General features: G+C 33.4%; 2 protein-coding genes across 4 annotated transcripts in view; one reads left to right on the top strand and one right to left on the bottom strand.

Moving 5' to 3' along the window:
• LOC133174400 (ankyrin-3-like) overlaps positions 1-10,902 on the bottom strand; it is a 29,175-nt gene extending 18,273 nt beyond the window's left edge. For both annotated transcript variants that reach the window (XM_061309532.1, XM_061309531.1), the window contains exons 1-10: positions 10,028-10,902; positions 9,428-9,550; positions 7,928-8,106; positions 7,556-7,628; positions 4,105-4,232; positions 3,726-3,829; positions 2,775-2,934; positions 1,810-1,904; positions 1,661-1,724; positions 71-168 (exon numbers count right to left, since the gene is read on the bottom strand). In XM_061309532.1, coding sequence (XP_061165516.1) covers positions 71-168; positions 1,661-1,724; positions 1,810-1,904; positions 2,775-2,934; positions 3,726-3,829; positions 4,105-4,232; positions 7,556-7,628; positions 7,928-8,106; positions 9,428-9,550; positions 10,028-10,853 — 1,850 coding nt within the window. In that variant the 5' untranslated portion in view covers positions 10,854-10,902. The remainder of the gene's footprint in view (positions 1-70; positions 169-1,660; positions 1,725-1,809; positions 1,905-2,774; positions 2,935-3,725; positions 3,830-4,104; positions 4,233-7,555; positions 7,629-7,927; positions 8,107-9,427; positions 9,551-10,027) is intronic.
• A 1,302-nt stretch (positions 10,903-12,204) lies between these two features.
• LOC133174125 (krev interaction trapped protein 1-like) lies at positions 12,205-25,093 on the top strand. 2 transcript variants are annotated; one of them, XM_061309169.1, is made up of 16 exons: positions 12,205-12,344; positions 15,178-15,277; positions 15,902-16,166; positions 16,602-16,694; positions 16,897-17,035; positions 17,153-17,426; positions 17,591-17,691; positions 17,914-18,054; positions 18,411-18,564; positions 18,788-18,898; positions 19,120-19,221; positions 19,323-19,389; positions 19,707-20,034; positions 20,713-20,854; positions 21,524-21,679; positions 23,238-23,372. In XM_061309169.1, the coding sequence occupies exons 3-16, from the start codon at positions 15,932-15,934 to the stop codon at positions 23,355-23,357; spliced, it is 2,163 nt and encodes a 720-aa protein (XP_061165153.1). In that variant the 5' UTR covers positions 12,205-12,344; positions 15,178-15,277; positions 15,902-15,931; the 3' UTR covers positions 23,358-23,372. The 2 variants fall into 2 exon arrangements, with proteins under 2 accessions (XP_061165153.1, XP_061165152.1); XM_061309168.1 differs by lacking the exon at positions 23,238-23,372 and adding an exon at positions 24,681-25,093 and having other exon boundaries at positions 12,212-12,344.
• The last annotated feature ends 2,468 nt before the right edge of the window (positions 25,094-27,561 follow it).

The following is a 27,561-nucleotide window of genomic DNA, read 5'->3' as shown; positions in this document are numbered from 1 at the left end:
GTATGTGTACAATTAACTTATGATAGAAGGACTCTATACAAGAGTGAAGGTATGTGTACAATTAACTTACGATAGAAGGAGCTGAATAACATCAGCATTTCCTCTCATGGCTGCCATACTTAGAGCTGTCATACCTGTGATGTATACACTGTCAGGATCCTCACTCAGCTAAATAATGAAACAGTGAAGGTGATAGCACACTGTTAGCCAAATCAAAAACACTCAAAATGTATAAAGTTTTCTATCTCTTTATCATCTGAATCTATATCCGTCATTAAGTAATTTGCGAAGGGCAAGACATGGGAATATACAAGTATACAGGATAATAGCAATTTTCTCTTTAGTAAATCAAATGAAACACTGCTTTTATTTGTAATCAATAATTTTACTGTATAATCACTTCAATGAAACATAGAAATCAAATATTACAAAACTCACCTCAAAAATGTTATGTATTAATATATAATGCAAAGTCTCACACCAAATAAATGTTCTGATAGTGTGCATTCCTTGATACATCATCTTTTCAAGTATTGGTCTAAATCTATAGTTACTTAAAAATGGACCTGTTCCAAAAACTTAAACTGTTCATTTCACTCCGTAAATGTTGGTCAGATCCAGCTTCCAAAGCATATATCTGATAGTGTGCATAACTAGTAATGCAAATTCAGTCATCATCCATGCAACTTTGGTCCAGGTAAGGCTTGCAGTTATTTGGGAATGAACCTGCTCCAAAACTTTTAACCTGTACACTCATCCAGAAAATGTGGGTCAGATCAAGCATTCAAAGCCAGTCTGGTAGAGAGCATCCTAGACACATCATCTGTGCAAGTTTGTTGCAAGTTTAGTCAACATAAGGCTTATAGTTACTCATAATTACTTGAGGATGAACCTGCTCCAAAAACTTAAACCTGTCAGTCATTCAGAAAATGAAGGTCAAGTCCAACCTCCCCAGTCAGTTTGGGAGTGTGCATTCATAGATGCAAATTTGGTCAAGGTAATGTTTACAATTACTTGGGAATGAACCTGCTCCAAAATCTTTAACCTGGTCACTCCTCTGAAAATTGTGGGTCAGATCCAGCATCCAATGCATCATCCATGCAAGTTTTGTCATCATAAGGCTTATAATTACTTTGAAATGAAACCTGCTCATAAAACTTTAATGTCCTCTAAAAACTTTCATCTGGTCTCTCATTCTGGAAATGTAGGTCAGATCCTTCTTCTGAAACAATTCAGATGTACATTCCATGATGCATGATTCATGCAAATTTGGTCCAGGTAGGGCTTATAGTTACTTGGGAATGAGATCTGCTCCTAAAACTTTAACTTGGATGCCAACATCAACATCGGGCTATGACATAAGTTCAGCTTAACTTCCTCGAGGTGAGCTTAATATTTTCTGTAGAATCACCTCAATAAAAATATCAAAAACATCACTATTAAATTTAATTGCATGGCAGTTTATTTCTAAAGAATTAATGAAACTGTCTTACATCCTGTATCAATACATAATGATTTTAACCTGCTAGTGCCAACATTAATGATTTACACCAAGTAATTCAGAGCACGATAAGTTTTTACCTACATTGTAGAAATACTGAGCATTAATGATTTTAGCTGGTAATATTGAGCAATAATACCAATCATTAATAATATTTACCTGATAATACTGAGCATTAATGGAGTTTGTACTAACTTCCAGAATGGTTTTAACATTCTCAAGTCTACAACAAAAATAGATCATCTTTTATTCAAATATCATACACTGACTTAAGGCATATTAGAGGTTGTAAAATACAAGTTATGTACCTGTTAAAAATGGCTGCCACCATCAAAAGAGTGAAATTGTTTTCATCAGTTACATTGGTGTCTGACTCCCACAGATCTGTCTTCTTCAGCATCCCCTGTAACGAAAACAAGGACATTGAATCATCAAATCTAAAAACTAAATCAATGCACGCATATACTGCATTCATCATATTTAGTATAATTGCTTTAAGACTTTGTTTTCAACTGACATAGATATTTACAGCTTCATTGTTTGATTTAAACATGTTTAACTAAATACACATTTTAAACGATTGAAAATTTTGTTCTCTGCCTATACTGTTACTTAATTAAAACAGATAAATATGACTTTTTATGTAGGACCGATGGCACTATAAAATTATAATTTTGACATTTTCTTGTGCAAGATCCAAATTTTTACTTCATTAAACCCACATCTTCTCATTAAAAAATGTAATAAACTTACACTCTGAATAACATCTGAGAGGTGTTTGATTCTCTGTGCTTTGAGTGAAATGTAATAAACTTACACTCTGAATAACATCTGAGAGGTGTTTGATTCTCTGTGCTCTGTGTGAAATGTAATAAACTTACACTGAATAGCCTCTGTGTGAAAGGTAATAAACTTACACTCTGAATAACATCTGAGAGGTGTTTGATTCTCTGTGCTTTGAGTGAAATGTAATAAACTTACACTCTGAATAACATCTGAGAGGTGTTTGATTCTCTGTGCTCTGTGTGAAATGTAATAAATTTACACTGAATAGCCTCTGTGTGAAAGGTAATAAACTTACACTCTGAATAACATCTGAGAGGTGTTTGATTCTCTGTGTTCTGTGTGAAAGGTAATAAACTTACACTCTTAATAACATCTGAGAGGTGTTTGGTTCTCTGTGCTCTGTGTGAAATGTAATAAACTTACACTCTGAATAACATCTGAGAGGTGTTTGATTCTCTGTGCTCTGGGTAAAATGTAATAAACTTACACTCTGAATAACATCTGAGAGATGTTTGATTCTTTGTGCTCTGTGTGATGTAATGATGTCCAGACAATCGTCATGGTGATACACGCTGATATTGAGGTCATCAGGTCGCAGACCTTGATAATCGTCCTTGTTGAAATCAGCTCCCCTCTTGATCAAAGTTCTAAAAGCAAACATTTCTATTAAAAATTTACTTAAGCAAATTTTTCAAACACATAAGAGTAAGTGGCAGCTGTTAGCTGAAGATTCTATTTAAAGGTGTTAAAGGTAAACAACAGTACATACTGAACATTAATTAAAAACTGTCTCAAAATATACATTATAAATTTGACTGTGGTTTCCTATTACTGGGTATTTAAAGCTTGATTACAATATTTTCTGACACTGTACTTACCCTACAACACTGACATGATTGTACTGGGTATATAACCCTTGATTACAATATTTTCTGACACTGTACTTACCCTACAACACTGACATGATTGTACTGGGTATATAATGCTTGATTACAATATTGTCTGACACTGTACTTACCCTACAACACTGACATGACTGTACTGGGTATATAATGCTTGATTACAATATTGTCTGACACTATACTTACCCTACAACACTGACATGATTGTACTGGGTATATAACCCTTGATTACAATATTTTCTGACACTGTACTTACCCTACAACACTGACATGATTGTACTGGGTATATAATGCTTGATTACAATATTGTCTGACACTATACTTACCCTACAACATTGACATGATTGTACTGGGTATATAACGCTTGATTACAATATTGTCTGGCACTATACTTACCCTACAACACTGACATGATTGTACTAAGTATATAACGCTTGATTACAATATTGTCTGACATTGTACTTACCCTACAACACTGACATGATTGTACTGGGTATATAACGCTTGATTACAATATTGTCTGACACTGTACTCACCCTACAACACTGACATGATTGTACTGGGTGGCGTAATGTAACGCTGTGCGGCCATTGTGAACATTACTCTTATTGGGATCTGCTCCAAATACACATATAAGGACCTACAAAAAATAAAAGATAAAATTCTATTATAACATGATTACTATAATAAATTCAAAATCCCTTTGTCCTGTGACCTTGAACTTGGAAACATGACCTTGATTCAAGATTAAAAACATGCTGTAGCTCATGGGGAATTACATGCCTGAGTTTTAACACATTCAAATCAAAGAGTTCAAATTTATAAATATAATTTTTACTTTTGGAGGGAAAACTAAAAATAAATGTTGCTAATATAGTATATTGAGTATGAAATATCAGATATGGGAGTTCTTACATCACAGAGTATATTGGCTCCCTCCACAGCTGCTATCATTAAGGGGGTCAGACCCTCTGAGTTACAGAGTTCTATGTCGGCATACTGTATATGTCGGAGGCTGTATATAAGAGGTAGCTGACAAAGTCCTGGAATAATTAACATAAATACATTTTACAGAGTTACCGAGTTCTATGCCGGCATGCTGTATCTGCCAGAGACTGTAGATCAGAGGTAACTGACATAGTCCTGGATTATTTAAAGTCAATATTTAGTAAATGAAAGAATCCTTCATTTCTCTCAAAGCTGAGAAATGAATTTCTTTAATGATGCTTAATTTATCAATCGGAACTCCTCGGATGTCTTAACATTCTTAAGTGTGCGAGACATATGAGGAGTTCTGATTTTTTTTTTTTTTTTAATAATTTTAGTTTTGTTTTGTTTTTTTTAATAATTTTAGTTTAGTTTTTTTTTCTTTAATAATTTTAGTTGTTGTTTTTTTTTAATAATTTTAGTTTTACCTGACTATATAAGGACATAATATACAACTATGAACTCTTTCACTTAAGAATATGGTTTGTTATTCACCAGAAAAATATCAATATTGACTGAGGTGAATAACTGTATCATATTTGGATAGAATCCAGAAGGAATGAGAAGCTTCACCGATACACCGTATCTACACAGTATAGGTACTAGTATATATCTTATCACATATTATATTATTATATACATTACTTCTGATACAAATATATACAATTATTCATTTATGAACTATCACTGGTTATTTGTTTAAGAATCAATATTTGAATTTTGTAACTGAACATGATAATTTGTACACACGAGATAATGAACTGATATAAATGATAGATATTTACTATCTAGGAGGTGACCCTAACCAACCCAAATAATTGTACTAGAATAACACCTATATTAAATATTACATCTGGGAAGTTACAGAACAATAAACATACATTTTCAATAATTTTGCCTCTGAAACAATTCTTAAGCCTATCAAATATCATATCACCAAATAAAAAGAAAGTTAGTAGTGAAAAAAAAGAAAAAATTTTACAGTAGTTTATAATAAATTAAGACTATACATATCCTGTAGTATTTAAAATATAAAAAAAAACAACACTTGAGCTTCTAATCTTCATCTCATCAACTTGCAAAGTTGTGTGAGGGTATAAAAGTATATAGATTTATACAGTACTGTTTGTGTGTTAATTATCAATACTTAATTTAAATATAAATGCAATATGTTATCAGTAATTATAATCTTCAATTACGGTTTATGTACATATTACCAGATAATGTAAATAATGTTTATAGTTTTGGATATAGGATCATACATCCCTCAATATGCAAACTCTTTCTGACAAGGCTAATAGGTTTGTTTAAAACTATATATGATTAGTTATAAAGTCAGTGAATAGCTCAAAGAATTTATAATATCTCTATCTCTCCCTCTCTCTCTCTCTATGTAAAGGTATATACAGTCAAACCTCGTTATCTCGAACTCAATGGGACCAAGAATAAACTTCGAGATATCCAAGGGTTCGAGATTTTGGGGGTAAAATACTTAAAATATTGAGTGCTTGGGACTTCCAAATCACTTCGACATATCCACGGTATTCGAGATAAACGTGTTCGAGATACCGATTTTAACTGTATATTGTAATATAATAAAATATATATAGAAGTACTTTTTTCTGTGTGGTACATGTATTAATTTATGCTAATGCAAGCGGTCACAAATTTTTCATGGAAATTTGTCCTAGCATACCTAAAGTACATTAAAAGCATATAACATTGATGTATATGAATATTTGATTGACTGACATTTCATGACCAACTGAACCTTGAAAACTTTAATAATAATAAATCATAAATACAAAATTTTTACAGATTTGAAAGTTGCTGATTGAGGGATCTGCATATACCCCAATACATATAGACCAAGCTCTTCTAAGTTGGATCTGACATTTAAAGGATATGCAAGAAAAATGAACTTGATGAAAGGATAATTCTTACAATTCTCCTGGAATTTTTATTTCACACCAAAGTATCTTGCCATGCATTCAGCAATAGGAGAGAAATCCACATAAACTGGCATACTCGTGACAACTCTGAATCCATCTAGTGCAGTCCAAAAATGTTGGCTGGACTTGCATTTACATGGATGTACTGTTAACCTATTGAGAATCTATCTATCTTTTTCATAATTTAAACAGTATTAATATGTATTGGACATAAATATACATGTAAATGTATAATTAAAAGATTAATACAAAGAAATATGTACAATGTAGTATGTACAAGTTGTTCATTTCATTTTTAATTTTTTATTTAATTTTAAATTTAGGTTGATTTAAATTAAGTTAGAAAAATGAAGTTCACTGAACATACATGCATTTATTTTTTTACATGATGTTCATGACAAGAACATATAATTTTCACTATTATTGATGAATCATATTTTAAGGTATACATGTATATATTACACATGTATTTTTAATCTAAATGCTATTTTTGTTTGTTTGAGAGAGTAATTGTTGCATATGAGACTAATGAGCCTCATGTGACCAAAATTCTAATTGAGAAAAATAATTCCTCACATGAGCATGCTCAAGTGCAAAATCTTGCTTAGGTGAGCATTTCACCTAATTTGCATGTTAAATTACACATGACTCATATGAGCAACACACATGAGGAAATCTTGTAAGCCCTCATGTGACCTGCTCATGAGCATATTGTGAGAATGATTTGGTATGGGTAGGAATTGAAACAAATGGGATTTTCATGTGCACATTAATTAAACTAACAAACTATATGTCATTATATAATCATGCTTACATCCATCAAAATGTGGTCATGTCACCTTAATAGAGTAGGTAGGACAAATTGTTTCATCTATAATTTTGAAATTGCTTTTGGATTTTAAACTAGCTGAACATTGATTGAATAAAAATTATGTGAATTGGCAACCCAAAGACACAATCCCAAACAGGAAGATGTATCTAAAGTATTGTGCACCATAGAGTAATTAAAGTTGAAGTATTTTGAGTTAGACCAGTTCCTTTGGGCTTAAAGTACATGTATGTTTCAGGAAACAAGTTTAAAAATTACAAATTAAAATCAGCCTATAAATATATATATCTATTTGTATGATTTTTTTTCAATAACCCCTTTTACGTGACAAGCCTCTCACATTACATGGAACCACTTGATCTACTGCGCAGTAACAGATCTGCACTTGATTGCTACCCTTCTTTTATCAACCTTTTGTTACCTGTTAACACCTAACAAGTTCTACCTGGTTCACGTCATGTCACGCTGCATCCTTTATCATATTTAATCTGTTGTATGCTACATATCGTATATTTCATCCATCAAATCGTGTTTTCCAATGCAGGGTTGCCATCACATGATGTTTGTTTTTGTTTACCTGTTTTTTTGTTTTGTTTACCTGTTTCAGTGACCAGGTGTATCAGGAAGTTCCCAGTCTCATCACACTCTGTATTCACATTGAATTCAAACATCTGTAAGACAAGGAATATAAAATAACTACATAACTGGCAGTGCTCATTTTAAGCTGAATAAATTGTTTTGGGGAAAAATAAATTGATAACACTTGACAGAACTCTTACTTCATTATTATATGTTTGGAAATGAATATCTCTATTTGTATTAAAAGAAAAAAACAATTACCTTGTTGATTTTATTCAAAGAGAATGTCTTTTTACTCAGGGCCAATTGATTGCATCAAAAAATGGCTCAAATAAGTATAACTATTGTGAATCAAGGACAGAATTATTTCATTCTTCCCTTTTGTTTTTACCTGTAACATTCTCTGAATCTCATACAGTGACCTTGGTGACCTTGCCAGGGTGAAGATGACGTTTCTATCCTGTGCACTGGGGAGTTTAGGGGAGGGGCACATGACATGACTTAGCTGATATTTGTTGGGAAGATGTTTATATATTTTGGAACTAAAACACAAAGCATCTGCAAAATTTCCTGAAAAGATAGAAATAAAATCTGAAAGAGGTTATGTAAGTGCTAGTAAATAAATCCCCTAATAATATATTTGTATATGAAATGAATGAACCATTTTTTTAAAGAAGGAACCAAAAAAATTCACCAATTTCTAACTGCATAAAAGGATAAGCTATTTCATGTCCCTTTAGAATTCTGTCAGATGCATACATTAGTAACTATTTAGACTCATTTGAAATCATTTTATGACTTGTATAAAATGACTGAATAATGTGAAATCATTAGATTTTGTGGTGGGTCAATTTTCATGGAATTCATGGATACCTCTCATCCACAAATTAACATCCTCCATGAATCATGATGAATTAATAAACTAGGGTTACAAATTCATATTTCCTTCTGTAGTTATAAAAGAATACACAAAATTATGCCCCCATGAACCTGTAAAATTTAAGTAGTCCACAAAAATTGGCCCCCAATAATTTAAATGATTCCACAGAAAAAAAATGAGATTTAATGTCTATGTTATTGTTTATAGGATGTACTTGTATATCTATAAAGTGTATTTTTGCCACATTTAATTTTTTTTGCCACTTTAGATGAAAAATATACCATTTGCAACATTGGCAAAAAAAAAAAAAAAACAGCAGCAGCATGAGCACTGCTTTCATTATACAATTAAGTTTTGAGTGGATTTTTTTTTCATTTTGCTCCATTATCATTTTTCGAAATATTTAAATTTTTTAACACACCGGCCATAATTACATGTAACTGTTCATATTTCTTTTTTTTATTTTCTCAACAGTTTTTTTAACAGTGATATCTTACAGAATTGTGACTTTCACTGATAGTCATGATATATTTAAGTTCTTTTTGTTTTACAATAATTGGTTATACAAAGTGAAAAGCTGTGTTGTTTTATTTCTGATTGATGTAAAGAATCACTGATCACTGTAATAAGCACTAAATAAGAGGTACTGTAGAACAATCCTCTTGAAATGTTGATATCATGTGATAATTCAGATAATCACATCACATGACATTCCCCAAAGTAATCAAATATCACTTTTCTATTTACCAGTTCATCACAGAAAAAGATTGGAGTTATATACATAATTTTGTATATATATACTGCTTGATTTTAGAGTTTAATGCAATATTGTAATTTTATTTTATATATATATATATATATATATATATATATATATATATATATATATATATATATATATATATATATATATATATATATATATATATATATATATATATATATATATATATATTGTAATTTTAATGTACTCTGATCTTTAAACAAGAAATTTAACAAAATTAACCTCACCATGTTTGTCTTTGAGTTTTGGGTGGATTCCGATGCTGGTTAAGTAACTTATGATATCCAGTCTCTTGAACAGACAGGCATAATGTAAGAGTCCGGCCTCTTCTTCTATTGAGGTATCAAGTCCTAAATCAAGCACATAATAAATGTTAAATTCTGTGACAAAATAAATGTATAATGAAAGTGAGCAAAAAAATATGACTTTCTTTTGCTATAGCAATGAGTATTTTTAATTTTTTATATGTAAATAGCTCTTGTTTTTCACAAGCTTTTAAAGCAAATTTAGGAATATAAAGAAAATATTTTTTTTATTTATAAAATTCAAAACAGTTTAAATAGAGCAAAAGATTTTTTCAAAAAAAAGGATGCTTAATAGGACTATTGATACTTGTCACAGTTACTTATAATATAATTAATATTTGATTTTCTAATTTGCAGGGAGGGAAACACATTGGTACATGCAACAGCAGGGCACATAATCAGATACTCAATATTGTATTTGAAAATCTGTATGATTATATAAAACACAAAATAGCAAATGGTAATATGTCTTAAGTAGAATTAAGAATAACATTAAGAAAAAATTGTATATTTTGTACTTACTGACTAAAGATAAAGAGATGAGAGATTTTAACATATCTACTGGTCCACAAACTATAGCAACCTTTGTGAGTTGAGGAATGGCAGAACGCAAGACTGTGTTTTGAATGCTGTCTCGCAAAATGTCTCGCAACACATTCTCCTCAGGCCATAAAGACTCAAAGTTTGTATAAATAAATTCTGAAGAAAACTGATTCAGACACAAGCTTGGATACCAGAATGCATTGCTTATGTTTAGGAATGTTTCATTGGCTAATATCACTTCACCGTGGTTTTTTGAGAGTGTTTCTTCTAGCTTTGAGCAAGTATCATCCCTGGGAATGTAAAATTCTGGAGATTCAAAAGTATGATGATGATATTCAGAACAGCAGCAGCACTGACGGTGTGAGGGACTCGCTCTCCCTAGCCCATTATTACTAGAACTCTTTACTAATGCCCCTTGTGACTTTGTATTACCCACGTCCATTACTGGTGATGGTGCCTTGCATGTACCAGGTTTTGGAATTACTTCCCCATGCTTGTGCAATGTCCTCTCATCAACTTTCTTTTTTTCTTCCCTTGCCACAGGATTAGCAATATTGTACTTAAAATTTGAGACATTCACACTTCCACTTTTACCAGCCTTTTGAACAAAGCCTAAATGGTGCACGGATCCATGGCGATGTTTGGAACAAATGTACTCAGATTTGGAATAAAAGTCTTGATGAAGAAGTTCAGGAAAAATCTCTCGATAATTTTTTTTCTCCGAGTCTATCTGATAGGTAAATGGATCATCCAAGCCTTGAGACTCCAGTGCACAGTACTTACAATAATAATCTTCGGATGCCATATGGTTCCTCGGAGAGAATTACGAATCTGAAGTCATCACATTCATACATATTCTAACTACCATATTTCAGTCAGTCAAGCATTTATCTGCATGCACTCTTTTATCATGATCTTAATCATCTGCCATTTGGTTTGAGAATTCTCTGATTTCTGGATTCAAGTACACCTATATATATATATATATATATATATATATATATATATATATATATATATATATATATATATATATATATATATCTTCCCAATAATCATAAAACATATTATACAAATTTCACTTCCTTTTAAATTCTTTTATTGATCAGCATCTTCATTCCTAAAAATGTGTGCGTGTGATTTTGGAATTAATTCACATGACTGTATCATGTGTATATATACAGTTTATTTTGTAATAGTTTCAAGTTATGAAATATAACAAGGGTTCCATTTGATTTTTTTCCCTTGCAATTCATCAGGTACTCATATCCATCACACACTACAAACTTAAGGTCCCAAACGCTAAATACATGTATATAATCAATGAAGGTGGACATTTCATAAATATTAAGTTTTACATACACATAGCATTTACATAGTGATACCTGATCCGATTACACATATTCAACTAACGTTAAAGAATTTCTTTTAACACAAAAGGACATGCTAGATTTATAATTATTTCTTATATATTGAGATCATATAAATTGTATACACATTCCATAAAGTTGGAATTAAATATGCAATAACTATAATTATTTAGACCTACCTGGCTGCATCCATAAGTCTCTCTTTAACTGCACATTTTGATAAGCGTTTTCTATTTTTGTAGATTGTAAACATGTGATCTATTTTGTTATATTTGGCCATTCACGTTTAACTTCCTTACAGATGCATTACATAATTTGCATGAAAAAGGTCGTATACTAAAAAACAGCCCTGTTAATGAATTATTTCTAGAAAGACCTCAAATCTACAAATATTTTACTGTTATGGTCAACACTGACATCATAATATAGCACAGTCAAACAATTCTTAAAAATTTGACAGTGCCAATGACACATGGCATCTCCACACATTTTTGTTGACATTATGCAGAAGGGCAGAAAAATAATCAGATAAAACGGAATATATTTTGAACATTTTTCGATAATGCGTAAATCTTTATAAAATCTTTGGATAATATAAAAAATTTTCTTGGCATTAATTTACAACACCAAAGTTAATCTTACAAACACATTTTACTGATATAAATAATAATTGATTGACGTTCAACTGGCAGTTTTATAATCCGTTTTCTTCCGAATATAATATTTTCTGTCTAATCCATGCACTTCCGGTTCCGTATGGTGCAAGTTGGCTGAAAACGCAGGAATGTCAACAAGTTTTTGTGTGAAACCCCCTTTGCATTTCCCTTAACTTGCTGCAAAATAAGATTTTGACACATTATTTCCTTTGATCACTGTATATTTTCTTTTGGATATATTTTAGTAATTCGATTTTCCTTAAAGTGAAGGTTTGTAAACTGTACTATAGGTTTATTCAATGTTTACTGTGTTATTTACTGTTTAACCAGGTCGAAAAAACTGGTGTAAACTTGCATTAGAATAGCTAAATCAATCCACTTTGAGTGTCTAAATAGAGCGAAGTAATTTAAGTATTAATCTAAATCATAGTAAATGCAGAGATTGCACTGGACCTCCTTGTTTATAACAACCTCACCCAAGTGTTTATTATCATTGATTTCTGGATACGATATAAGATTTGGCATTGTTTCTGTCAATTCTGATAGGAATCCTGGACCTATAAGCCATACTTTAACAGCTGCAATATGTTGATGGTGCGACTGTTTGGGCGAGCGCAATCAGTTGTGTATTACTGCATACCTATTCAATTTTAGCTTAGATCTGCCTCTTAATATATTCTCTATTGAGACATTGATGGCTCGTTTTAATACCCCCTCAACTTCTCTACGAAAGGCCTAAAAAAAGCAGTTCAGAAATTGACTAAATGAAGAACCAAAACCGGGTCCCACTTCGATCGGTGTTTTAGGATTGATGCATTATCATAGACATATTTTGGAAGCACAGATGTTGTTTTGCAATGGAAATGCGATTAAAAATACCGATTCTGCTGACTTAAAAAAACATTCATCACGGTAGAACACTTACTTGCAATATCTGTGTCACCGGATTCGTTTATTCATTCAAAACTGCGTTTGAACCCGGTTGATCTCTAAGAAAGTCTAAAACTTTTTATCCAGATAAATTGGATTAAATGTTTCAGTGTTAAATAGTTATCTGGAAAAATAGTTTTAGACTTTTTTAGAGATTTTCAGCTATTGTGCCATTACATGATTAGGGCACTCAGTCCCATAATCCCTCATTTTAGGGAGGGAACAAGAAGATAAGGGAGAGTGGAGGGTAGGGGCAGGAGCTTCTATGCTAAGAGATGACAGTGCAAGGGCAACTTGCAGACAACTATATGAGAATAAAAAGGTTTAAATAGGGAGCAAAGCATAAAGATGATATGCATCTGCTTCCTTGTCCTGGCTTAAAGCTGAACACGACTCGTAAATAGGCATACGCCATTTTCGATATTATATCTACGATACATCAACACCAGGGTATACTCTTCGCATTCGTTACACCTGACTGCTTTATTGTCACGGGTATCGGCGTGGAATGGCGACCCGTGTTCGTGCTGGTTATCTTGCATTACCTTTGTTTACATTTTATTGTAGTTACGTGTATCTGTGTTTGTTTGTACACTTCACTGAACTGTACAACTATAATTGTAAGTTTCTTTTTATCTTACTTTCCTACATTAGACGAGGTATCACAGTTATTTTTGTCGCTACCGAGTGCTGTGTAGCATACATCCGTCTACACCGGTGTCGACTGATCATACTGAACAGTGTCCAAGTCAGGCCCTTTATATAGGGGTCCTCAGATATAGCGAGAATCCGAACAAAAATGGCGGACACATTGCTTTTACGAATCATGTTCAGCTTTAATGTGTCATGATTTAATTAAGATATGTACTTTGTATTCATTGCACATTCTATCCTCGTTATAATCTAACTCTTATATTTAAGTCCCTCATTTTCTTGCCTTGAAATATTATAATTGATATGTTTGATAGTACAACAGTTGGGATGAGTGCAGATATAGTTTTCAGTGGATTCATTTAGATCTGTCTCTTCATACCTCAGCTTACACAGTCTTACACTGTCTCATCAATCATCATTATCTGCAGATTTGTAACCTCACTGGTTTGAGAAAATTAGGATGGATGACCAGAGAGCTACAGATCCACCCATTGAAAAACGTGACTGTTTATTTATTAGATTTACCCACAGACAAAGTGTGCATGGTTTGACAGTTATATCTCAGTATTTTAAAGCTGCCATCTCAAAATGTTTCTAATGATATATTCCTAAATATTCTTTTACTATTTCTGCAACAAAACACACCCCACGACTGTTGTCAATAGCTCTCCTGAAATTGATACCTTGAGAGATTTCCCCTAAGTACTTCCATTTTACTATAATTACTACTAGGATGTAAGAATATAGGATATACTGGTATGTCACATTTACAAAAAAATATTGTAAAGTACCTTTACAGCAGGACGAAAATATATAACTGTGTATCATGTTATAAAACAAAGCAGTTTATGCTATTTCTATTCACTTTAGGTTTACCTTTCAAATTTATTTTCTGTTGTTTTTATTGTGTTCAGAGCTTATTAAATGTTTCATAATGTATTTGTCAACTGTAGTAATACTTAACAACTTTATCCTTTCACATTATGCATGTTATGATAAGAGAATTTTTTCTTTCCAAAAATATAAATACAAATTTGATGAAAAAAGTATGACAGTAAAATATCGCGATATGCATCATGATAAAGTCCCCATTTTCTCCAGGCTTCTCCTCGCCATTTTTTGGTAAATTTTCATCAAAATTTGGTTATAGAATATACAAAGGATTCCAGTTCTATTCATTGGTGTTGCCATAGCTACATGTCCAGGTTGTACTTTTCCTTTAACATAACATAGACCAAACCAGTAGAGCAACAGTTTCATCAGAGACTTGAGGTTTTATTTTTATTTAGACAGTACCAGTGCTGGTAGCTAGTGGATTTCAGTTTTTCAATTTGAATATCTCAACAAGAACCACTTATTCAAAAATCAAAATGCATGTATACATTTGTTGAGAGAAAAAACACAAACTTATGATAAATACCAGCATTATGAATATAACAGGACTGCTGGATGGTCAAAATGAGTATCATACATTTATGTGAGCAAGCCAGATATGGAAGTTTACATTTTTTTATTGCAGTATCCCATAAGCCTATTGGACTGTCAGTAATGTAATCATCGTTAAACGTATGGATCATCATCTAGACGTGCTGAGACTTTATAAGGATTAATATGTATAAGTAAGTAGGGTGTACATACAAGTGGTACAGTTGTACAGCTAAATAAAATATGTGAAGCATAGAAAGTTATTAAATGGAAATGGAACAAGAAAACAGAGAATGTTATGGTTTGTTTTGTCTGTCACATGTAGAAAGTGAGAGAGCTAAGCTTGGAAATTTAATAGCTTATTTGAACAAAGGATTGGAAAGTGTATGCACAGGAGGAAAACTTTATTTACATAGGGCCTTAACTTTTTAGATTTAATAACAAAAAATGACATTTAGGATTTATAACCCAAGTTTTTTAAATAGGGATTTTATGTTTGATCGTGTTAGATTGCTCACTTTGGGGTACATTATGTATCGCTAGATTGTTATTGATAAGTGTATAGTAATGAGAGCAGGAGATGAGGGAGAATTTGCATATGAACCAGGATTTACATATTTATGATATTAAGGTCTATTATTATGCATACTTCACAATGTAAGATAGGACTGAGACTGGGAAGTGAATTATAATATGCTTTATGATTTGACAAGAAACATTCTTCATGAAAAGTGAAAATATACCACGTAGTAGAAGCAATCAGTGTTTGACACACGTTAAAGTGATATTAATGATAAACAGCAGAAATAAAATTTTAGGCATTTGAACACCTAGTGGTTAGTTATGTAATGGAGGTCATCCTTGCTGTGGTGCAACCCAAACAAAATGTCTTCAGTCAGGAATACCGACCCAAGCTTTATAATATTCTTCTGCTGGACCACAAAACTGCTTCCTCGGGGGAGAAGGGGAAGCCCACCAAGTACCTCCCCACATTCCCGCTGACCAGTGTCCAGGAGGAGGCGGGGGATGAGGTCCTGGCCAATCTGTATCAGCTGACTGGAGGGGATCATGTCGGCATTAAAGGTACGGGAATATTTTATCTACTCATTGTGCTATATATGAAGGTGTACCCACATAATTTATATTGGCTTGTTGTTAGATGATGATATGTGTGCTTGTATGGCATTTGTGTTATATTCAGGATTATGAAGAAATGGAATATGGATTTAATTCAATCATTCAGTTATTACATATCCTGAAGAAAGCACTTCCTATGTTAATGTGTATTATACTTCAGTGTATGTGTATAACATGTACATGTAAACAGATATGAATTTAGATGTACTCAAAAACTCAAAAAAAGCAAACAAATTATGAATATGTGCAACAATTTTTCAATGTGATGCTCATCAAGAATTCTGAAATGCTATTATGATTGTGACAATGAGTAGAGGGGAATTTCCACTCTTGCAATTTAAGGAGGGAAGTAGTTAATGACATTTTTTCCTCCATGTGTAGGAGAGCGTGCTCTTCAGATTCAGTGGTCCAGTGACAAGTACAGGGAGTCACTCACACGATTTGCCCTCTTCTGTGTTCCAGTCAACAAGGGAGGTAATGCACAAGCTTGATTCTCTAGTAATCTAAAATTATGAGCTTTAAAGAACCAGCAGCAGTAAGATCTTACAAGGAAGATAAAAGTGAATTGCTTATTTAGAAAGATATGCATTGACAAGATACACTATTGAGAAATATCTGAACAGGTTTGCAGTGGAAACTTTTGTTGCCCATGTGTTACCTGTATTGTCCATTTCAGATAAACTGAATCGTATGTTTGTGGAGAAATCTCCAGATTACCCAGGCTTTTTCTCCCTGGACTATGTTATTGATACACTGAACAATGACACAGTGGCCTATCCTCCCCCAACCAGAACTTTTATATCCCAGCTAGAGAGGTAAATATACACCACAACTCCATCTTGGTGATTTGGATTCAACAATCTAAATGTGTTCCATGTATTATGTTTTCAAAAATAAAGCTTTTTATGAAAATTTTTTGGCATTATTTTCAGTTGGCTAAGAGAAAAACATAGCATGCCTGGTGCAATAAACATTTTATTTAGTCGTCGTGCTGACTATCGAGTCAAACTCAGTGTCAACAATCCAGCCTTTTTACCTAGTCGATTTGAGCATGCTCACAAGACGACAGGAATGGTGATAGACTCCACCCCAGATGAAATCAGGCACACAGCTCGAGAGGCACTCACAAGGATGCTGGAAATCGAGAAATGTGAGAAGGTTGTCCTGAATCCTGTGTTTGGCTCCTCATTTCCATGTAAACCTAAGGCAAGTCCTTCTGTCTGTCTGTCTGTCTTCCATACGTAATTATTAAGAAAAATTTGCAGCAATATACAGTATATGAATTTATGTAAGCTTTCTTTAAAGTTGGTATGTAAAATTTAAATGATATTTGGAGTAAGATGGTAGGTAATTATATAATTATATTTCAGGTTGACAGGGCAGAAGTTAACATGTATTGGGGGATGGGTGTCCCTGACTACACATGGCCCAGCTCCCATAGAAATAGCAGCACAGGGGGGTCTTTTGATAGGTATCCTCAATTATAAAATTAATGTTTCCCAATTCAGAAATGTATTCTTAAGTTTTGTCATTTATTTGTAGATGTTTTTAAAACTACATGTACTTTCAAACATTGACCAATTTTTTGATTTTTATTAAATGCATGAATATCTTTGATGTTTAGTCCTTAATTTTTCAATAGTTTTTTTTAGAAATTATCTGTAGATAATGCTTGGTTGGATTGACTTTTTAGTTTGTATCCAGAGAAGTATCACATCCACAAACTTGTTAATGAGGGCAATATCCAAGCCATCAGAGACACCATTTCTTTTGCCTCACATCTAGTGGATGAAAAACATCCCAAGTATGGAGTGCCCCTTCATATGGCGGCATAGTAAGTAATAGGACAACAAAGTGGAGCTTAGTTTCATGTCATCTACACCTTCTCTTTGTAAACAAAAGTGCATTAATTTACTTCAAACATTTATAATTATTGCATATTGAAGGCATTTCAAATTTTAGATCATAGTTCTCCTACTTTAATTTTCAATTTTTTTTCTGCCATCATAATTAAAGAATGACTTCTATGAAATTTCTTGCGTTTATTTCATTTATTTATCTATCAGATTTATTATGGTGAAGTTTGTTGTTTTCTTTTATTGATAAAGTACTGGTACAAAAGTAAGTCATCATGATCAGCTGATCATGATGTTATGGAACATTGTAATATTTTTTTTGCTACTTTTACAGCAAAGGTTCTGTAGATGCAGCCAAAATACTTCTGGAAGCAGGGTGTAATCCAAATGCTCTAAATGAGCTTGGTCAGTCACCGCTACACATCGCAGCAAAAGAGGGGCATTGGAATGTGGTTCAGGAACTTACAAAGAGGCAGGAAACCAGTCTGGTGAGTAGTGAACTAGAGTTTGTAAAGAAACCAGAAAACCAGAGCCCATGTCTAAACCAAAACTACAATGATACTCAGTTATTATGAATTTCAGAATATCTCAGAATTTTACTTCATTATATCTATAATTAGCTACCGGTATATGTGTAGCGAATTTGTAAAGTTTTATTATGGGTTCACTGAATTTGCACTAAAAATTTAATTTTGAATGTTTCCATTGTAGGAGCTGTTGGATAAACAGAACAGGACACCATTAAACCTCTGTGAACAGGATCCCAGATCTCCAAAACATCAGAAGACGGCAAATCTCATCATCTCTGCCATTAAGAAAACAGTTACTGTTATTGTCATTACTGACCATGCACTCAATGAAATCAAGAAAATGTCATTAAATTTAATTTTTTACTGTACTGCATTTGTCCACCATTGTACAATGTGTTTACTTACCTTTGAAATGAAAAACATATCAAAGTAATTTCATAACTTCACATAAGTTACAAAAAATGTTCTGATATTTATTGACATTAAACGTACATATTTTTGTACACATTTTAGAGGCAGATACAAGTGTTTTTAATGGATGGAACATCAAAGATGCTGAACCTGTCTAATGGTGACCATACCACTGTTCAGCAACTTAATCTCCAGTTGCTGAGGGTATGTATCTAGTTATAAAAATGGCCATGTTGAACTTTCTTCCCCAAGTTTTTATTCTCTGTTTTAGCATTAGCATATCAAAATGTGTCTTGATATTTCAGGCATTTCAGCTACCCCCTAAGCCCTATGCAGAGTATTTTACAATATGGATATGCTCTAAAAGTCTTGGTAAGAATGAAGGGAATTATTGTGATATGAAACATCGTAAAGTTCATTGAAACTCTGATAAGAGAGATAACTCTTAATGACATAAATGTGTATTAATCCTTTATAAATGACAAGTTGAGGTGTCTTTTTTTGTCCAATTTTGCCCCACAAGCTATGCTATAATTGTTTGTATTTTACTTATAAAACACATAAAACACATTTCTTTTGGAAAATCAGAACAGTTAAAGCAACATTTATATGAGTGAGCAGAGTTTATGAACCTTGAAGTTTAATTTTTATTGTTGTGTCTTCCTGACAATTTAATTTTATTCATGCAGAACTACAACTAAAATTGGAGCACAAACCGGTGGAGCACATCAACAACTGGCGAAAGCGTATAGTCAGCATGTTAACAGGCACCACTGACACCACCAAGGAGAACCCCACTCTTAAATGGCGGCGCAATGCCAAAGTGGGTGTGGTCTCGGAGCAGAGGGAGGTCCTTCATCCATTGGCCATCCAAATTCTGTTTTACGAGGCTAAGCATAACTATATTAATGCCTTATATCCCTGTAAAGATCAAGATGTCCACACTTTTGCCTCCATTTTGATTCTCCTGGAGCATGGAGGGAAGTATGATCCAGGCACTGCCAAGCACTATCTACAGTAAGTGTAATACACTAGAGCAGAGCTGCCAACCCTTAAGATTTTGGATTAAGGCTTATGGTTCAAGCATCTAAAATACACCTTATGATTTCTCTGTTTTTTTTTTTTAACTGATTTCTGATTTTCTTATCATTTTAAAGTAAACAAAATGGAAAAAAAATCCACAGCAGCTGGGGCCTAGGCAGCCCTGGACCCCAAAGTTATAATATTTCATCTCATGATGTTGGCAGCTCTGCTAGCATTTCTCCATGTCTATTCTGCAGGTTGAATGATGTATAAAAAATTATCGGGAGAGGGGGAGGATATTTGTACACAAGGATGAAGTGCCCAGTTTTGTTTTTAGCTGTTTCAATTCCTAAAAAGTTGTTTCCAGCTGTTTTAATTCCTTAGAAGTTGTTTTAAGCTGTTTCAATTCCTAAAAAATCAATTATAGGCAATTATTCTTGTTAAGGAACCCTGAGAGGTTCTTTTAAATGTGATAAAACTTGATGTTTTTAAATGTTTTTCAAAATATCCATTTAAGTTAAAACAAAAAAGGACTGTTGTGAAAAAGATTTATGATTTCAAAGAATGCAAATGAAAAATGCTTGGTGTTTCATGAAAATTTGCCTGATGTGGATATGGATTATCTAAATCTTAAATCACACACAAGACTTGTAATATCTAACTCTGTTTCAGTAAAAACATCAGTAGTCTGGTACCAGCCCCAATACTGAAAGCCAAGGGACAGCACTTGTACTCTACAATAATGAAGAGATACAAGGAATATTGCGGGGGACTGCAGGAGGAAATCAAAAACTATCAGAACCAATATCAACAGGTCAGATATAATGGGGGAATCTGTAGGGGGAAAACAAAAACTATCAGAACCAATATCAACAGGTCAGATATAATGGGGGAATCTGTAGGGGGAAATCCAAAAACTATCAGAACCAATATCAACAGGTCAGATATAATGGGGGGAATCTGTAGGGGAAAATCAATATTATCAGAACCAATATCAGCAGGTCAGATACAATGGGGGGAATCTGTAGGGGAAATCAAAACTATCAGAACCAATATCAACAGGTCAGATATAATGGGGGAATCTGTAGGGGAAATCAAAAACTATCAGAACCAATATCAACAGGTCAGATATAATGGGGGGAATCTGTAGGGGAAAATTAAAAGAACTAGCAGAATCGATATCAACAGGTCAGATATAATGGGGGGAATCTGTAGGGGAAAATTAAAAGAACTAGCAGAATCGATATCAACAGGTCAGATAAAACAGGGAAAATTGTTAGGACTCATCTGAAAATAATGAAAGTCTGCACAATGCATTTAAAGTTAACCTCATAATTTTGAATAATTAATGCCATAATAATTCTAGAAAAGTTCATCAAATCATGGGAAATAGAATAGTTGGAGAACATTCAAGGGTAATTTTTTTTTATTCACAGAGTGCATCTACATCATTTAATATTGTAACTGTAATTTTTTAAAACAGTTTCTGCAAGGAAAATTCCTGGAGTTCTGTCGGAAACTGACGGTGTATGGATCAGCTTTCTTCACTGGAAACCTCCAACCCAACAGTAAATCCTCCATTCTCTGTCATATTGGAGTCAATGATGTAGGGATACATATCATAAATATGAAGTCTAAAGTAAGTCTAAGATATTTCACATCCTATACATACTTCTATAATCTAAGGACTTGCAATATGAAGTTTGATGTTTTGGCATGTCTGTTAAAGGCATTAATTGTTAACAAGGTAATTATCATGTATAATAACATGTTGAACCCAATTGAATAATGTACTTCAGTAATTGTAATAATAGAACCATAATGATCTGACCTCAAAATTTTGGCTTCATTTTTCACTTCTGATCTCTACTCTTGATCTTTTTAGGGTACCTTGAACTTCAAGAGTTACCTGTAGTAAATAAGAAATCACACTTCTACAAATGTGTTAGGCTTGCCCTTTGTGCTGAAAACATTTCTATGAGGTTTATTTACAATGTTGTTTTTGTTTATAGGTGGTGCTTAACAGTTTTCTGTGTGGTTTATTTACAGTCATTTTTCTTTGTTTACAGTTGATGCTTTAGTTTTCTGTGAGGTTTATTTACAGTCTTTTTATACCCCCGGATCGAAAGATCCCGGGGGTATATTGTTTTTGTCCTGTCTGTCTGTTTGTTTGTCTGTCTGTCTGTTGTCAACGTTAACCTTGCCCATAACTTTTGATTGGTTGGAGCTATGACTTTCATATTTCACATGTGTATTCCTTGTGACAAGACCTTTCTTTGGGTACCATCATATTTGACCTTTTGACCTTGACCTTGGACTTTGACCCACTTTTGCAAAATTTTATGAGACTTTAACCTTGGCCATAACTTCTGAACAGTTGGAGCTTGGGGTTTCAAACTTCACATTTGTATTCTTTGTGACAAGGCCTTCTTTTGGATACCAACCACTTTGACCTTTTGACCTTGACCTTGGACTTTGACCTTCTTTTGAAAAACTTTAACCTTGGCCATAACTTTTGAATGGTTGATGCTAGGGCTTTCATACTTCACATATGTAATCCTTGTGACAAGACCTTCCTTTGAATACCAACGTCTTTGACCTTTTGACCTTGACCTAGGAGTTTGACCTACTTTTGAAAAACTTTAACCTTGGCCATAACTTTTGAATGGTTGATGCTAGGGCTTTCATACTTCACATATGTAATCCTTGTGACAAGACCTTCCTTTGGATACCAACCACTTTCACCCTTTGACCTTGACCTAGGAGTTTGACCTATTTTTGAAAAACTTTAACCTTGGCCATAACTTTTGAATGGTTGGTGCTAGGGCTTTCATACTTCACATATGTAATCCTTCTGACGAGATCTTCCTTTGGATACCAACCACTTTGACCTTGACCTTGACGTTTGACTTTTATTTTAAAAACTTTAACCTTCACCATAACTTTTGAACAGTTGTATCTAGGTCTTTCAAATTTCACAGGTGTTTTCCTCGAGACAAGATCTTTCTTTGGGTATCAACATTTTTTATCTTTTGGCCTGGATTTTGACTTGCATTTGAGAAACTTTAACCTTCGACATAAGCTGCCATACGGGGGCATAGTGTTTCACAAACACATCTTGTTTTCTTTGTTTACAGGTGATGCTTTAAAGTTTTCAGTTTGGTTTATTTACAGTCATTTTTTGTCTTTGTTTACAGGTGATGCTTTACAGTTTTCTGTGGGGTCTATTTACAGTCATTTTTTGTCTGTTTACAGATGATGCTTTACAGTTTTCTGTGGGGTTTATTTACAGTCATTTTTTGTCTGTTTACAGATGATGCATTACAGTTTTCTGTGGGGTTTATTTACAGTCATTTTTGTCTGTTTTACAGATGATGCATTACAGTTTTCTGTGTGGTTTATTTACAGTCGTTTTTATGCCCCGCCATGAACATGGCCAGGGCATATAGTGTTTGTCATGTCAGTCTTCCGTCTGTCTTTCCATCACACTTTGAATTTAGCTCTGTTCAAAGCTCAGTTTCAAAGAAACTATCCAAGATATTTTTATCAAACTTCATATGCTGATCGATATTGATGAGAGCTTTGCAACTGCATCAACATTTTTTGACCTTGCCCTTTCATTTGACCTTGACCTCACTTTTCTTAAATTAGTGTTTAGCTCAGTTTTAAAGATACCATTCAAGGTAGTGTAATCAAACTTCATATGTTGATACATACTGATGTAAGCTATTCAACTGCATCAACATTTTTTGACCTTGACCTTTCCTTTGACCTTGACCTCACTTTTCTTAAATTAGTGTTTAGCTCAGTTTTAAAGATATCATTCAATATAGTGTTATCAAACTGCATATGTTAATACATACTGATGTAAGCTATTCAACTGCATCAACATTTTTTTACCTTGACCATTCCTTTGACCTTCTCACTTTTCTTAAATTAGTGTCAAACTTCATATGCTGATACATACTGATGTAAGCTTTTCAACTGCATCAATATTTTTTGACCTTGACCTTTCCTTTGACCTTGACCTCACTTTTCACTATTTGTGTTTAACTCAGTTTTAAAGAAAACATTCATAATATATTTATCAAACTTCATATGCTAATACATACTGATGTAACCTTTTCAACTGCATCAACATTTTTTGACCTTGACCTTTCCTTTGAACCTAACTTCATTTACTTTAAATTAGTGTTTAGCTCAGTTTTAAATAAGCCATTCAAAATATTTTTATCAAACTAAAATATGCTGATATGTATTTGTGAGAAGTATTCAACTGCATCAAAAACATTTGACCTTGAACTTTCCTGTTACCTTGACCTCATTTTTCTTAGATTTGCATTTTGCTTAATTTTAACCATTTAAGATATGTTTATGTATGTTTATGCACTTATACATAATTTGGCGAGAATTTATCATCTATATCCAACTTTTTAGATTTTAATTTCAATTTTAAAGAAACTATTCAAGATATTCTCATCAGATTTCATACACTAATACAAATTTTCATGTTGCATTACTAATATACTCTCGGCGGGGCATTCATGTCCTATGGACATATTTCTAGTTTTGGTCTGTAACAGGTGATGCTTTACAGGTTTCTGTGAGGTTTATTTACAGTTATTTTGTATTTTTTACAGGTGATGCTTTACAGTTTTCTGTACTCTGACATTCGATGGTCTCACCCGGATGACCAACCCTCCTTCCTGGAGATTTACACAGTCAATGATTCTAGTGATCCCCGCCAAGTGAAAATCAAATCACGTCAGGCGGGACTTATCGTACACCTTATGCAAAAACTCAAAGATCTGCATCAATTTGATGACAGACAAGTCAATCTTGTGTTCGGGACTTCTGGTCGCAGATAAATGTGATTCACGGTTGTTCATTCATTACATGGTTGTTCATTTTACACCTTCGTGATATTTGTGTGAAGACTTTAAAACATACCTTTGTGTGTGTGTATGTGTCTGTACATGATTGAGTGAGGGCAGAATTGTATTTGTTGATTTTTTATACATCATGTTTTATTTATAAAGCTTTTACACCCACAGTAGTTTTCTTCTGTTGCTTATTTCAGCTTACTGCTGCCCCATTGCTTACTGCAAGGCAGTCTTCAACAGAAAGCAAATATACTTCTACAATTAGTGATAGTTTTTATTTTTAAACCCTGTGGTAAAGGTGGTAGATGTATTGCAATGGATATTTCTAGTTAGCTCAGGTATAACAGAGTTGCAATAGTATTCACTATAGGAAAAGTGAACATTTGCAGTAAGACACATTCTTTAAATTGATTTTCTTGTTAATGGATGTAAAAAAAAAGAAATAGTAAGATTTTATAACATGTAAAAGTAAATATACATACAGTTAGTGATACATGTATATATATTTTTAGCTCTTCTGAGCCAAAGGCTCAAAGAGTTAATGCTACGGCCATTTGTGTGGTGTGCGTAAACTTTTTAGAATATGGGACATAACTCAAGAACCCCTTGGCCAATTATTGTCAAATTTGTCACAGGGTATCCTTGGCCCAAGGGCTCCCCTTTATACTAAAACTAGGGGTGTGACCCTTAAAGAAGGGGAGATAATTAGGAAAATAGAAACAAAAGTACTCGTTGCTAAAAAATCTTCTTCTCAAGAACCACTTGGCAGATTATCACCAAACTTATACAAAAGGATGAGGATATGTTGTAAATTAAATTTGCATGGGCATTTACCCTGGGGCAAAGGGCATGGTCTCAAGGTCACTTCAAAGTTGACCAAAAATTACATTCTATTAAAATGTTGATATTTTGCTTACTATAAGGACTAGAATCATCAAATCTTATCAGTTGATGCATCTAAGGACCTCATATCATGTTGACTCAAAAGTAGGTCATGGTGACCTACTTTTTAAATTTTGCGGCCATTCTTTTTCAATGTGATTTAGAGGCATATTTTGAACAATTTAAGGCCTGTGATCATCAAACTTTGTCAGTTGATGTATCTTGGGTCCTTGGAGTACGTCTACTAGAAAGTAGGTCACCTTGACCTACTTTTTGAATTTTATGGCTAATCTTTTTCAAAACAATTAAGGTCATTAATTCGAAGACTGAGAGGTTTAGAATCATTAAATCTTGTAAGATTATGCATCTTGGGGCCATAAAACATATTTACATGTATTAAAAAGTAGGTCACAGTGACCTTTTTGAACTTTGCAGGCATTCGATTTCAAAGCATTTTAGAGGCATAATTTGGAATTTTAAGGCCTATGATCATAAAACTTTGTAAGTTGATGCATCTTGGGTCCTCAAAAAACGTCAACTGAAAAGTAGGTCACCGTAACCTACTTTTCAATTTATATGACTATAATTAAATATTTCAGGCACTAATTAGCTTAGAATCATCAAACTTTGTCAGTTGATGCATCTTGGGTCTTTGGAGAAGGTTGACTGAAAAGTAGGTCACCATGACCTACTTTTAAAAATTTATGGCTTTAATTAAATATTTCAGGTACTAATTGGCTTAGAATCATCAAACTTTGTCAGTTGATGCATCTTGGGTCCTCAAAGTATGTCATCTGAAAAGTAGGTCACTGTGTGACCTACTTTTGAAATTTTGTGGATATAATTTTTAAAATAATTTAGGTATTAATTGGGTTAGAATCATCAAACTTAGTTGATGCATCTTGGGTCCTCAGAGAATGACAAGTGATAAGTAGGTCACCATGACCAACTCTCATGTACTAATTGGTTTAGAATCATCTCTGGTTCTCAGTGTGTTTCATCTAAACTGTAGGTCATGATGACCTACCTTTGGAATTTCAAGGGTTTGTCTAAATACACAGGATACTTAGAGGCTTCAAAAAGAAGTGATAGGTTGTACAGTTTATCAGAAGAGCGATTCAAGGCCCTTGGGCCTCTTGTATAACATAAAATTACATGTAAAGCAGTCTGGATTTGATACCAATATCTAAATGCCCTGCGCTAATGTGTTTCATGCTGAAAACCTATTGGCACATCACTAGTATGATCTTCCTTAAAGCTGAACACCCTTCGTAAAAGGATTTTGTCCACCATATTCGATTATTCACTTGCTACATCTGAAGGCCCCTATATAAAGCCGCTCACTTAGTCACTGTTCAGTGTAATCAGTCGTCACCGGTGTAGACAGACGCATGCTACACAGCAACTCGTACGTTCTATTGCAGGAGAGTAAGATACTGAAGAAACTTACAACAGTTGCACAGGTCAGTGCAGTGTGCAAACAAACACAAATACATCTGACTGCAATAAAATGTAAACAAATGTAATGTAAGATAACCAGCACAAACAGCACAAACACATGTCGCCATTCCACGCTGATACCCATGAAAATAAAGCAGTCAGGTGTAACGAAAGTGAAGGGTATACCCCGATGCTGCTATTGTAGATAGTATAATCGAATATGGTGTATGCCTATTTATGAGTCGTGTTCAGCTTTAAAGCAAGTTTCATCAAAATAACAAAGTCTTACCATGTTAAAATTGTTTTAATAAATGTT

Source organism: Saccostrea echinata, unplaced genomic scaffold (genome assembly GCF_033153115.1).
Source record: "Saccostrea echinata isolate AGI-Se365-2 ecotype Australia unplaced genomic scaffold, CSIRO_AGI_Sech_v1 ptg000057l, whole genome shotgun sequence".
NCBI classification, from domain to species: domain Eukaryota; kingdom Metazoa; phylum Mollusca; class Bivalvia; order Ostreida; family Ostreidae; genus Saccostrea; species Saccostrea echinata.
Note: the sequence above shows the minus strand (reverse complement) of the source record. Positions and strands in the feature narration are given on the sequence as shown.